Source organism: Eschrichtius robustus, chromosome 1, assembly GCF_028021215.1.
Source record: "Eschrichtius robustus isolate mEscRob2 chromosome 1, mEscRob2.pri, whole genome shotgun sequence".
In the NCBI taxonomy this organism is placed as follows: domain Eukaryota; kingdom Metazoa; phylum Chordata; class Mammalia; order Artiodactyla; family Eschrichtiidae; genus Eschrichtius; species Eschrichtius robustus.
The window spans coordinates 164,067,494-164,081,603 of NC_090824.1; the positions used below are offsets into that span (position 1 = coordinate 164,067,494).

Here is a 14,110-nt window from a genome sequence, read left to right on the forward strand (position 1 = left end):
TCCTGATTGTACTGTCCACTCCATTTGGACAGCAGGCTCCTTTAGTAGCCCAGTGCCCGTCCTGCTCCATCACGTCAGCGCAGAGGAGGAAGGCCACTGGCGCCTACTGGTGGCCATTCAGAACTGGCCCAGGGTCTGCCTGGGGGCCACTTAGCTCCAGCTTTGAGGCCATAGGGGGATGGGAGTAGGTCACAGTAAGGAGAGCGTCACAGGAGAAAGGTTCCATTCAAGGAATGTTACTCACTGCCCACTCCCAAACCAAGCTTCCTTACGTGCTTGGTTGAAAAGCCTTTTCACGTTGTAAATTATTTCATTGGGGAAATTTTCGAAGCAGCAACTAGACCTGCACTGATTTGCCAAAGTATTTGTGTTATTTCCTTCAGCATCCATCATAAAATGGCACAGAGGGTCCAGGGAGCTCTAGTGCGTGGCCATTTCACTTTCAGAAGTATTGTGTACTTGAGAGCAGATGAATCAAACTGCTGGTTTTGTACCTAAGAAAACAGGGCCTCGTGAGGAACGAGACCGCAAGGCATCACTGCCTGATGTCCTGGCATCTGAGGAAAGCCACGTGGTGGCCAGGACCAGCCCTGGCAGTCAGCAGAGTGAGGGCCAGTGCATCCCGGTCCCACTTCCTCATCTGTACCTGGGACTAGTTAGTTGTAGGGAGGAGAGCAGCGTGCGGGAGTGATTCCAGCACGTGGACATGTTGAGTCACTCCTCACCCTGAAATGCTATCTTCTCAGAGCTGGGTCTCTCATTTGCGCTTTCTCTTTCCCTCTAGTTTGGTTTTTTGGGTTTTGTTGTTGTTGTTTTAATAAAGGTCATGACTAAGACTGTAGGCAGAGTAAGAGTCCAGAGAGAGGGCTGTTTTTATAAAGCATGAAGACAAATGGCAGAGGAGAGATGTCTGTGTCAGTATGGTTCAGCATATAAAGAAAACCTAACTTTTGCTGTAATTTATTGATTTTGAACTCCTCTATAGATAACATACAAATATATATTCAGAAAGCTAACTTATTGATTTTTAATAGCATTTACTGATATAATTCACATCATAAAATTCACCCATTTAAAGATAAAACTGTTGAATTTCAACTTAGATAAATTTTACAAGACTGATTTATTAGATATACACCTTCTTTTCAAGTGTTTGTAGAATATTTCCAAAAATGATCTTATACTAGGACACAATTACTGTCTTGATAAACTTCAAAATTTCATAGTCTGTATTTTCTAACCACAACAAAAACTAGAATTTAATAACTAAAAGTTAAATAAGAAATGTCAGTCACTACACATGAGAAAATATTTCAAACAATTTAGAGATAAATAAGGAAATAAAGCCAAAAATAACAGTTTAGAAAACAACAAAATGAGAAACCTATGTATCAAAACCTGTAAAATGGGAAGAGCAAAGTGATAATCCAGAATGATTCTTTGAAACAACCAAGAGAATTAAGTTCTAGCCAAACTAATCAAAAACACAGTAAACACAGAAATACACACATTTGAAATGGAGATTAATAGAAGAAAGTACCATACACTTCTGTACTTAAAAGTTTTAAATCAAATTAATGCTGGAAGTAGAAAACCAAAAGAGAGGTCAGTACCATGGGAGTTGTTTTTAAACTGTCAACTAATTTCTTCAAAACCTGGCTCCTGACTCAGATGGACAGGTGAGTTCTTTAGCCCTTTAAGGAGTTTTTCCATGTTACATAAACCGTTTCAAAGTCTTGAAAAAGATGGAAAAACGTCCAGATCATTTTACAAACTCACAAAACCCTGAAATCAACCTGACAAAGATAGCACCAGAAGGGGGGTGCTAATCCCCAGTTAATGTAAGTGATGTGCATAACTTAAAAAATTATTTCTCTCTTTTATTCAGTAATACTAGTTTATGTTGGTCTAAGTCAATATCTCAGACTAAGGGCATTTTTTTGTGATGGGTCTAGAGACAGACTTTCTGAGGAGGTGACTCCTATCTGTTGAGGACACCCTGTGTCTTGTAAGTCCTTAACTTGTGTGAGACTGAGAATCAGATAATGTTTCCTAATAAACATGCAAAGATGAAACTGTTTCTGAGTGGAGTTAGGAAAACTGGGTTTGCTCAACATTATGCTTTTCTCAGAAATCCGAAATATCCTTACCTTAAAGTAACTGGGCAGAAATAAAACTACCCAGAAGGCTACCTTGCTTTCAATGCCATGCCCCAATTTTTAAATGATCTCTTGTTTTCAGCAAACTTTAGATCCACTTGATGAGGTCACTACCCTCATTGCAGCCACTGTCCATGACCTGGATCACCCCGGGAGAACCAACTCCTTCCTGTGCAATGCTGGGAGCGAGCTGGCCATTCTGTATAACGACACTGCTGTGCTCGAGAGACACCACGCGGCCTTGGCCTTCCAGCTGACCACTGGTGATGATAAATGCAACATCTTTAAAAACATGGAGAGGTAAGAACAACGAGTTGGGAAGTATGTTTCCTCTCTCTTTTTTTTAAAAACAATTTTATTAAGATATAATTCATGTACTCCACAGTTCACCCGTTTAAAGTGTACAGTGGTTTTTCGTATATTCAGAGTTGTGTGACCATCACTACAATCGAAATTTAGAACATTTCCATCACCCCGCAAAAGAACCTTGAGCTCATTAGCAGTCTCTCCCCATTCCCCCCTCAACTCCCACAGCTCTAGGTCTACTTTCCCTCTCCATAGATTTGCCAGTTCTGCACATTTCATATAAATGGAAGCATCCCCAATATGTGTCTTTTGTGTCTGGTTTCTTTCACTTAGCACGATGTTTTCAAGGTTCAGTTCCTTTGTGTCTTGACATTCCAAGATGACAAAGTATAAGGCTGACACCTCGAGAGACCCAGAGAAGCTGTCACCTTACATCTCTGCCTGGAGGACTCCACTCTGCCCAGCAGACGTCTCGTCATTGTCTCTGTTCACACGTCACTTCTTTGCGGAAGCCTTCCCTGACCCCTCACATTAATTATTCAGTCCCAAGTTCCTTCGTTTGCCTGATTCTGGTTTGACTCTTAAGCGCTGTAAGATCACAGTGTCATATGTCTTCTCTTCCTTACTGTGCCCTCAGTGTCTAGTGTGGGGCCTGATAACTGTTAGGTGGAAGAAGTGATCTGTCATGAGGAACACTTACCAATTTGGATTTTTAAGGAAGACTTTTAAACTTTTAGGGGATTTTTTAAAAAACTCCCTTTTGCCATGTTTTAGAATTTCATATGTGGACTTAAAGTTGGTTTTATTCATAGTTGCCTGTATATATATCAGTTATCTCTGGAAAAATTCACAAGACCCTGATAACTTTGGTTGTCTCCAGGGAAGAGAACAGGGTAGCTGGGGCTGAATGGAGATTGCAGTTTATACTCTTTGTACCTTTTGAATTTTTAATTATATCATTTCCATCCTCAAAAAATAAAAATTTTAAAGTAATTAAATAAAAACAAGGGCTGGAGGAAGAGGTATCAAGTATGCCCTGTGATTCTCTCAGCTTTCAGAAGGTCTGCCCTCTACGTTTCTGGGCACTAAAATTATTGGGTCTCAAGGTTCCTCTGTGTAGGGTACATTCTTCATAACCCAGACTTCCGTCTTCATTCAGAGAGCTGGCTTTGGTCACCCCTCCTGCATTCCATCATTTTTTATCTTAAGAACTATGTGCTTTTTACTTCAGAACGACAACACCATGAGCCTTGTGTCTATAGTCTTACCCATAAGCTTCTGATTTTAACTTCTGTTTAGGTTCCCCTTGCTAACAGCAATCTAGGCAGTAAAACCTTTAACTTCCACATTCTTTTAAAGTATGCCCTGCCACTGACTTCCAGTGCATTAGAATTTTAGCCACAGTGGACATGTGTCCTGGATAATAGCTTGTTTTCAGGAGCATCTGTCTGGTCTGGATCCGTAATCGGCAGCAGCCTCTCTCATTTGTTGTCTGAAACAGGAATGACTACCGGACACTGCGCCAGAGTATTATCGACATGGTCTTAGCCACAGAAATGACAAAGCACTTCGAGCACGTCAACAAATTTGTCAACAGCATCAACAAGCCCTTGGCAGCATTAGAGGAAGATGGGGTAAGCGAGCTGATTGCAAAGGGAGCCTGTGTTTGGGGCCCTTGTTCCTATGTGTTGTGGGGAAGCATGGGCCTAGGATATCACGAGTGTTAACATTACCCCCATTGGGCTCACTGAATTTAATTTCCATTGGTTAAAAAGTTAAAGTACAAAAACTTGGCAGGAAAAAAAAATAGGATATACAAAAATAGATATGAAAACTCTGAAGGGAGGATCAGGTTTTAGATAAACTACCTTTAGATGGGTGGCCCATTCCTGCGCCCTTTCTCAACAATTGCCCCCTTCCCCTCTTCTTGAGCATTTTGGGGTCAGTTGGAGCCCATGAGGTCTCTCACCAGCCACGCCCTGCTGTGCACATTCTGTGGTAGCAGCAGCTGTCCTCTGTTGGTCTGTGTCAGGGGAGGGTGGGGTTGGGAAGGATTCTGTATTTGGACCACAAGGGTGACATTATCGTTGCTCCTCATTTTTGGATTTGAGGCATGGAGTCCAGAACAACTTGCTGGCAAGGAGAACATTAAACCTTTCCCCAGGCAGGAGACCACAGCTGAGGAAGAGGACCAATCTGAGTTCTCATCCTAGTTCTCCTTCACCATTTCCTTGTCTGTAGAATGGGCATAATAGATCTCGAGGCATAGGACTGATGGGCATGGCACAAGGTAGGCACTTAATAAATGGTATCTGTTATACTAGATTCATGGTGAGAGCAGCACCTAGAGAACATGCTCTTCTCATGAACCCTCCTCCTTTGAGGCCCACGTGCCTGCCCTACCACCTACCCCATGTGCACTGAACATCTCGGCACCAGCTCACAGCCTTTTCCACATTCCTCCTCCCCAGCGCCTGTCGCCACGCACAGGGATGACTTATCCTCAGGCTAGGATGACAGCTCCTTGAATTCTAACTCTACTTCTGCAACTCATTTGTTAGGCCATGGCTTTTGACTATCCCTGGCTTTCTAGCTTATTACCCTTCACACTTGTTCCTGTTTCACCTGATTTGAAACCTGTTGAGAACTCTGCTCCCTTCACCCTTCCCTGTTCTCCAGTTTGTCAGTCTGCCTTTGACTGCACTCCCTTTCCAAGGACTTGCAGAGCAGAGGCACCCACACCAGACTCTTTTATTGACTCATGCCCTGCCATCCTGGAGAGGGCCGGTTATTGCCTGGGCTACTGCTCCTGGCTGACCCCATTCCCACAGAAAGAAGTCTTTCTACATACCATGTAGACTTGGTTTCCTCCATCTATTCTGGGAAGTTCCCAGACTTAGCTGAGTCTTCCATTCCACTTGACAGTCACGTTTCTCATCTCTGTTGTCGGTACTTGGAGTTACTTCTGAGAGACTGGATATGAGTGTCCAGTGGGTCAGAGCAGGGACAAAGTATCATGAAAGAAAATAGTTTCCAGCTGGCAGTACTGTAGTCACACACCTGAAGAGAGAAGGGTCAGCACAAACCTGGTTGGCAGTGGGAAACAAGGAGAACTACTGAGGACACTCCCACTGTCCACTCTGGCACTCTCCAGGAGACTAGGCAGGCTAGGCTGAGGATGCCTCCTACCCATCTTGATGGTAGATCTGTCCCCACTGAGATAGGATCATCAGGCCTTCTTAGACTACTGTGACTACTCACAGAAATCACATGACTGACTCCTTTGGAAAGTTGCCTGATGGGCACAGAATCAGAATGAGGAGATGCTTGCTCATGTCTTTTACCATGTTCTTTGCCCCAGTACTCCCTCTTCCAATCTGAATTTGCTTCAGGGGGCCAATAAGCAGAGAGTCCCTCACACCATGGATTGAGATTCCATATCCAGAGGGGCTCCTTGTGAATCAGATAGCATGTGGTACTGTGAATAGACAGAATCCAGGACTAAAGGTAGAACTTAGGTTCTTATCCTGGCTCAGCTGGGTAGCTTTGGATAAGTTTCTTCACCTCTCAGAGTCCCAGTGTTCTCATCTGTAAGATGTAATAGTAAATAATACTGATTTTCATGCCTACCACAGGACTTTTTTGTGAGCGCAGACCAAAAGAGAATGACTAAGTCCTCTGTACACCATAAAATGTTAGGGCAGTGTTTAGGAAGTATCACTATATCTGACACAGTCTTGGTACACGGACAGCTAGTTCCCAAGATCATACCTCTCACAAAGCTAGGTGATTGGAGATTGGCGTGTGAGAAGCAGAGCCCCCGGTAGACTACAAGATGCTTTGTTATGAGGGCGGAGAAATCTTTTATTTTTCAGTTCACTCTGTTTTTTAGTGAATATAATAAAAGATAAAGCCAGTCTTTGAGTGCTTACCAAGGGAGCATGATAGACAGAACAGAAAGAAAAGGTAACTGTGAGAAATAGAGGGAGAGGAAGAGCCAAAAAGAAGAGGAAAGGCAGATATGCCAACCTCCAGCGCTACCCTCTACTTCTGTGTCCTGCTGGAATCTTACTAGGCCTTGGTTTTCCCGTCTGTAGAGAAAGGGGCCAAGCTCAATCCACAGAGTATCCTCAGCACTGTTTTGTGAGATCCTAACTTGTAGATCCTGGGCAGTGCCTTATTGTGGTTACAGTGGGACCACAGGAGTAAAGCAGCTTGGTACCTGGGGACCCATTTTGATTGCTTTGAATTCCACTTATGTTTTAGGAAACTGATAAAAATCAAGAAGCCATAATCACTATGCCCAGAACTCCAGACAACCGCTGTTTGATCAAACGAATGCTGATTAAGTGTGCTGATGTGTCCAATCCCTGCCGACCCCTGGAGCAGTGCATTGAGTGGGCCGCACGTATCTCAGAAGAATATTTTTCTCAGGTAAGATGCAGCTTCTTAATTCCTTAAGTACAAGAGAGAGAAGCACCATAAGGACCATAAGAAGTAATGGACTTAAAACTAGGAAGTAGAGTTCTAAATGTGAAAGTCTGTCCTTGAAGAACATAGCCTGTATTACAGGCTTACTGGTTATAATTCTATTAGTTTTCCCTTGTCTGAAAATGTATTTTATTTTGCCTTCATTCTTGCCAGATATTTTCACTGGATATTTGACATTTTCTCCTAATAGTACTTTAAAGATGTTAATTACACTGTTGTCTGCCCATCATAGTTTCTCTGGGTAGGAAAAATTTCTTATGAGGCAGAAAAAAAAATTAGAAAATATAGTGGCTAAAATTTTTCCAAATTTAGTGAAAGATACATACATACAGATTTAAGAAACCCAGCAAATCCTAACCCATGCCCAGGCACGTCATAGTTAAGCAGCTACAAGCCAAAGATACAGAAAAAATTTTGAAACCACCCAGAGAAAAATGATAGATTACTTATAAAGAGAACAGTGATTCTCATCTTTTATAAATTCATGTCAGAAACTATGAAGGCCAGAAGGCACTGTGGAACAACATCTTTAAAATGCTGTTAGGAGAAAACTGTCACCCTAGAATTCTGTATCCAATGAAAATATCCTTCAAGAATGAAGGCAAAAGAAACACATTGTCAGACAAGGAAAAGATAACAGAATTCATCACCAGTAAACCTGCAATATAAGAAATGCTAAAGGAAGTTCTTAAGGCTGAAAGGAAATGATACTGGATATAAACTTGGATCTTTAGGAAGGAATGAAAAGCACCAAAAATGGTAACTAGCAAAACCACAATGAAATATCACCTCATATCTGTTAGAATGGCTATTATCAAAAAGATAAGAAATAACAAGTGTTGTCAAGGATATGGAGAAAAGAGAGCCCTTGTGCATTGTTGATGGGAATGTAAATTGGTGCAGCTGGTATGGAGGTTCCTCAAAAAATTAAAAATAGAACTACCCTATAATCTAGCAATTCTGCTTCTGGGTATTTATCCAAAGAAAACAAAAACACTGACCCCAAAAGCTGTACACACCCCCATGTTCATTGCAGCATTATTTACAATAGCCAAGTTGGAAACAACCTAAACATCTACTGATGGGTCAGTGGGTAAGAAGATGTGGGTGTATGTGTGTTGGGGTGTGTGTGTGTGTGTGTGTGTGTGTGTGTGTATACACACACACACACACACACACACACATGCATGCAATATTATTTAGCTGTTAAAAAAGAATGAACTCTTGCCATTTTTGACAACATGGATGGACCTTAAGGGGTTTATGCTAAGCGAAAAAGACAAATACCATATGATCTTACTTATATGTGGAATCTTACAGAGAACAGATTGGTGGTTGCCAGATGAGTGAGTTGGGGTGCAAAATTGGTGAAGGGAGTCAAAAGGTACAAACTCCTAGTTATAAAGTAAATAAGTCATGGGGTTATAATGTACAACATGGCAACTGTAGTTAATACAGTACTGCATATTTGAAGGTTGCTAAGAGAGTAGATGTTAAAAGTTATTACCAGAAAAAAATTCTGTAACTATATATGGTGACAGATGTTAACTAGGTTTATTGTGGTGATCATTTTGCAATATATGCAAATATTGAATCATTATGTCATACACCTGAAACTAATATAGTGTTGTATGTCAATTATAACTAAATAAAAAGACAAAACACTTTAAAAAATGGTAAACAGCTGGATAACTATAAAAGATTTTTTCCTCCTTTTAATTTCTCTAAATACATAGAACTATTTTAAGCACAAATTATAACATTGCATTGTAGAAGATAAAATAATTGAAATCATACAGAATATGTTCTCCAGCCACAGTGGAATTAAATCAGAAATCAGTAACAGTAAGGTATCTAGGTAAACACTGAATATTTGGAAATTGACAACACATTCCTAAATAATCCATAGGTCAGATAAAGGAAATTAGAAAATATATAGAATTAAATGTTAATGAAAGTATATTAAAATTGTGGGATGCAACTAAAAGTGATTAGAGGGACATTTATAAGTAGAGAAAAAGCCCTAAAGTTAATGACTTAGATTTCTCTTTAAGAAACTAGAAAAAGAAGACAAAGTAAACCCAAAGTAAGTAAGAAAGAAAGAATAAATATAAGAGCAAAAAATGAGGAAATAGAAAACAGACAGTAGAAAAAAATTATAGGAGACAAGATGGTGGAGTAGAAGGACTTGAGTGCATCTTCTCTTACGAAAACACAAAAATCACAACTGACTGCTTAACAACCATCAACAAAGAAAGACTGGAACCTACCAAAAAAGATATTCTACATCCAAAGACAAAGAAAAAGCCACAATGAGATGGTAGGAGGGGCACTTTCACAATATAATCAAATCCCATACCCACCAGGTGGGTGACCCACAAACTGGAAAATATATATCATAGATGCAGGCTCTCCAACAGGAGTGAGAGTTCTAAACCCCACATCAGGCTCCCCAGCCTAGGGGTCTGGCATCAGGAGGAGGAGCCCCCAGAACATTTGACTTTGAAGGCCAGTGGGGCTTGAGTGCAGGAGCTCCACAGGACTGGGGGAAACAGACTCCACTCTCAGAGGGCACACACAAGGTTTCACATCCACTGGAACCCAGGGCAAAGCAGTGACTCCATATGAGCTTGGGCCAGACCTACCTGTGGGTCTTGGAGCGTCTCCTGAGGAGATGGGGGTCAGCTGTGGCCTACTGCCAGGGCAAGGACACTGGCGGCAGAGGCCCCTACGAGATATTCCTTGGTGCGAGCTCTCCTGGAGGTCGCCATTTTGGCACTGAGACCTGGCCCCACCCAACAGCCTGCAGGATCCAGTGCTGGGATGCCTCAGGCCAAACTACCAACAGGGTGGGAACACAGCCCCAGCCATCAACAGACAGGCTGCCTAAAGTCGTCCTGAGCTCACATCCACCTCTAGACACACCCCTTGACATGGCCCTGCCCATCAGAGGGACAAGATCCAGCTCCACCCACAAGTGGGCAGACAGCAGTCGCTCCCATGAAGAAACCTGCACAAGCCCCTGGACCAACCTCACCCACCAGGGGGCAGACACCAGAAGCAAGAAGAACTACAGCCCTGCAGCCCAAGGAACAGAGCCCACAAACACAGAAAGTTAGACAAAATGAGATGGCAGAGAAATATGTTCCAGACAACGGAACAAGATAAAACCCTGGAAGAACAACTAAGTGAAGTGGAGATAGGCAATCTGCCTGAAAAAGAATTCAGAATAACAATAGTAAAGATGATCCAAGATCATGGAAAAAGAATGGAGGCACAGACTGAGAAGATACAAGAAATGTTTAACAAAGAGCTAGAAGATATAAAGAACAAACAGAGATGAACAATACAATAACTGAAATGAAAAATACAGTAGAAGGAATCAACAGTAGAATAAATGAGGTAGTAGAACAAATAAGGGAGCTGGAAAACAGGTTGGTGGAAATCACTGCTGCGGAACAGAAAAGAGAAGAAACAATGAAAAGAAATGAAGACAATCTCAGAGACCTCTGGGACAACATTAAACGCACCAAAATTCACATTATAGGGGTCCCAGAAGGAGAAGAGAGAGAAAGGGCCTGAGAAAATATTTGAAGAGATAATAACCGAAAACTTCCGTAACACAGGAAAGGAAACACTCACTCAAGTCCAGGAAGCGCACAGAGTCCCATACAGGATAAACCCAAGGAGGAACACACTGAGACACATATTAATAAAATTGACAAAAATTAAAGAAAGAGAAAAGCAACAAATAGCATACAAGGGAATCCCCAATTTTTCAGCAGAAATTCTGCAAGCCAGAAGAGAGGGGCAAGATATATTTAAAGTGATGAAAGGGAAAAACCTACAACCAAGAATACTCTACCCAGCAATGCTCTCATTCGGATTTGATGGAGAAATCAAAAGCTTTACAGACAAGCAAAAGCTAAGAGAATTCAGTACCACCAAACCAGCTTTACAACAAATGCTAAAGGAACTTCTCTATGTGGAAAAGAAAAAGTCACAACTAGAAATAAGAAAATTACAAATGGGAGAGCTCACCAATAAAGGCAAACATACAGTAAAGGTAGGGAATCATCCACACACAAATATGATATCAAAACCAGCAAAGAGGCTTTGAGGAGAGTACAAACACAGGATATTGGAAATCCATTTGAAATTAAGAGACCAGCAACTTAAAACAATCTTGTATATATATAGACGGCTATGTCAAAACATCACGGTAACCGCAAACCAAAAAACTACAATAGATAAACAAAAAAGAAAAAGCAATCCAAACACAATACTAAAGATGGCCATCAAATCACAAGAGAACAAAAGAGGTAGGGAAGAAAAAAGACCTACGAAAACAAATCTAAAACAGTTAACATACATATCAATAATTACCTTAAATGTAAATGGATTAAATGCTCCAACCAAAAGACATAGACTGGCTGAATGGTTACAGAAACAAGACCCCTATATATGCTATCTACAAGAGACCCACTTCAGATCTAGGGACACATACAGACTGAAAGTGAGGAGATGGAAAAAGGTATTCTATGCAAATGGAAATCAAAAGAAAGCTGGAGTAGCAATACTCATATCAGACAAAATAGGCTTTAAAGACTGTTATAAGAGACAAAGAAGGACACTACAAAATGCTCAAGGGATCAATCCAAGAAGAAGATATAATACTTGTAAATATATATGCACCCAACATAGGAGCACTTCAATATATAAGGCAAATTGCTAACAGCCATAAAAGGAGAAATCGACAGTAACACAATAATAGTGAGGGACTTTAACACCCCACTTACATCACTGGACAGATTATCCAGACAGAAAATCAGTAAGGAAACACAGGCCTTAAATGACATATTAGAGCAGATGGACTTAATCGATATTTATAGAGCATTCCATCCAAAAGCAGCAGAATACCCATTCTTCTCAAGTGCACATGGAAATTCTCCAGGATAGATCACATGCTGGGCTATAGAGCAAGCCTCAGTAAATTTAAGAAAACTGGAATCATATCAAGCATCTTTTCCGACCACAAGGCTATAAGATTAGAAATCAACTACAAGAAATAAAAACTAAAAAACACAAACACGTGGAGGCCAAACAATATGTTACTAAACAACCAATGGATCACTGATGAGATCAAAGAGGAAATAAAAAAATACCTAGAGACAAATGAAAACGAAAGCATGACAATCCAAAGCCTATGGGACATAGCTAAAGAAGTTCTAAGAGGGAATTTTATAGCTATACAATCTTACCTCAGGAAACAAGAAAAAAATCTCAAGTAAACAACCTAACCTTACACCTAAAGCAAATAGAGAAAGAAGAACAAACAAAACCCAAAGTTAGTAGAGGGAAAGAAATCACAAAGATCAGAGCAGAAATAAATGAAATAGAAATGAAGAAAACAGAAAAAAATAAATGACACTAAAAGCTGGTTCTGTGAAAAGATAAACAAAATTGATAAACCTTTTTCTTGATAAAACTCATCAAGAAAAAAAGGGAGAGGGCTCAAATTGATAAAATTAGAAATGAAAAAGGAGAAATTACAACTGACAACACAGAAATACAAAGGATCATAAGAGAGTACTACAGGCCATCATATGCCAATAAACTGGACAACCTAGAAGAAATGGACAAATTCTTAGAAAGGTACAACCTTCCAAGACTGAACCAGGAAGAAATAGAAAATATGAACAGAGCAATCACAAGTACTGAAATTGAAACTGTGATTAAAAAACTCCCAACAAACAAAAGTCCAGGACCAGATGGCTTCACAGGCGAATTCTATCAAACATTTAGATGAGAGTTAACACCTATCCTTCTGAAACTATTCCAAAACATTGCAGAGGAAGGAACACTCCCAAACTCATTCTATGAGGCCACCATTACCCTGATACCGAAACCAGACAAAGATACCACAAAAAAAGGAAATTACAGACCAATATCACTGATGAACATACATGCAAAAATCCTCAACAAAATACTAGCAAACCGAATCCAACAATACATTAAAAGGATGATACACTATGATCAAGTGGGTTTTATCCTGGGGATGCAAGGATTCTTCAGTATCTGCAAATCAATCAGTGTGATACACCACATTAACAAGTTGAGGAATAAAAACCATGTGATCATTTCAATAGATGGCAGTAAAAGCTTCTGAGAAAATTCAACACCCATTTATGATAAATAAGTCTCCAGAAAGTGGGCAAAGAGGGAACCTACTGCAACATAATAAAGGCCATGTATGACAAACCCACAGCTAACACCATACTGAATGGTGAAAAGCTGAAAGCATTTCCTCTCAGATCAGGAACAAGACAACGATGTGCACTCTTGCCACTTTTATTCAAGGTAGTTTTGGAAGTCCTAGCCACAGCAATCAGAGAAGAAACAGAAATGAAAAGAATCCAAATTGGAAAAGAAGAAGTAAAACTGTCACTGTTTGCAAATGACATGTTACTATACATAGAAAATCCTGAAGATGCTACCAGTAAACTACTAGGGCTCATCAGTGAATTCAGTAAAATTGCAGGATACAAAATTAAAACACACAGAAGTCTCTTGCATTCCTATACACTAACAACAAAAGATCAGAAAGAGAAATTAAGGAAACAATCCCATTCACCATTGCAACAGAAAGAATAAAATACCTAGGAATAAACCTACCTAAGGGGGGGTAAAAGACCTGACCTGTATGTACTCCGAAAACTGTAAGACACTGATGAAAGAAATCAAAGATGACACAAACAGATGGATAGATATACCATGTTCTTGGATTGGAAGAATCAATATTGTCAAAATGACTATACTGCCCAAGGCAATCTATAGATTCACTGTAATCTGTATCAAATTACCAGTGGCATTTTTCACAGAACTAGAACAAAAAATTTTGAAATCTGTATGGAAACACAAAAGACCCTGAATAGACAAAGCAATCCTGAGAAGGAAAAAGGGAGCTGGAGGAATCAGGCTCCCTGACATCAGACTATATTACAAACCTGCAGTCATCAAAGCATTATGGTACTGGCACAGAAATAGAAATATAGATCAGTGGAACAGGATAGAAAGCCCAGAAATAAACCCACGCACCTATGGTCCTTAATCTACAACAAAGGAGGCAAGAATATACAATGAAGAAAAGACAG

General features: G+C 40.4%; 1 protein-coding gene across 4 annotated transcripts in view; it reads left to right on the plus strand.

Annotated features, from left to right (window-relative positions):
- PDE8A (phosphodiesterase 8A) overlaps nucleotides 1-14,110 on the plus strand; it is a 154,804-nt gene that overhangs the window by 126,240 nt on the left and 14,454 nt on the right. For all 4 annotated transcript variants that reach the window (XM_068558438.1, XM_068558454.1, XM_068558462.1 and 1 more), the window contains exons 18-20: nucleotides 2,242-2,459; nucleotides 3,967-4,099; nucleotides 6,732-6,899. In XM_068558438.1, coding sequence (XP_068414539.1) covers nucleotides 2,242-2,459; nucleotides 3,967-4,099; nucleotides 6,732-6,899 — 519 coding nt within the window. The remainder of the gene's footprint in view (nucleotides 1-2,241; nucleotides 2,460-3,966; nucleotides 4,100-6,731; nucleotides 6,900-14,110) is intronic.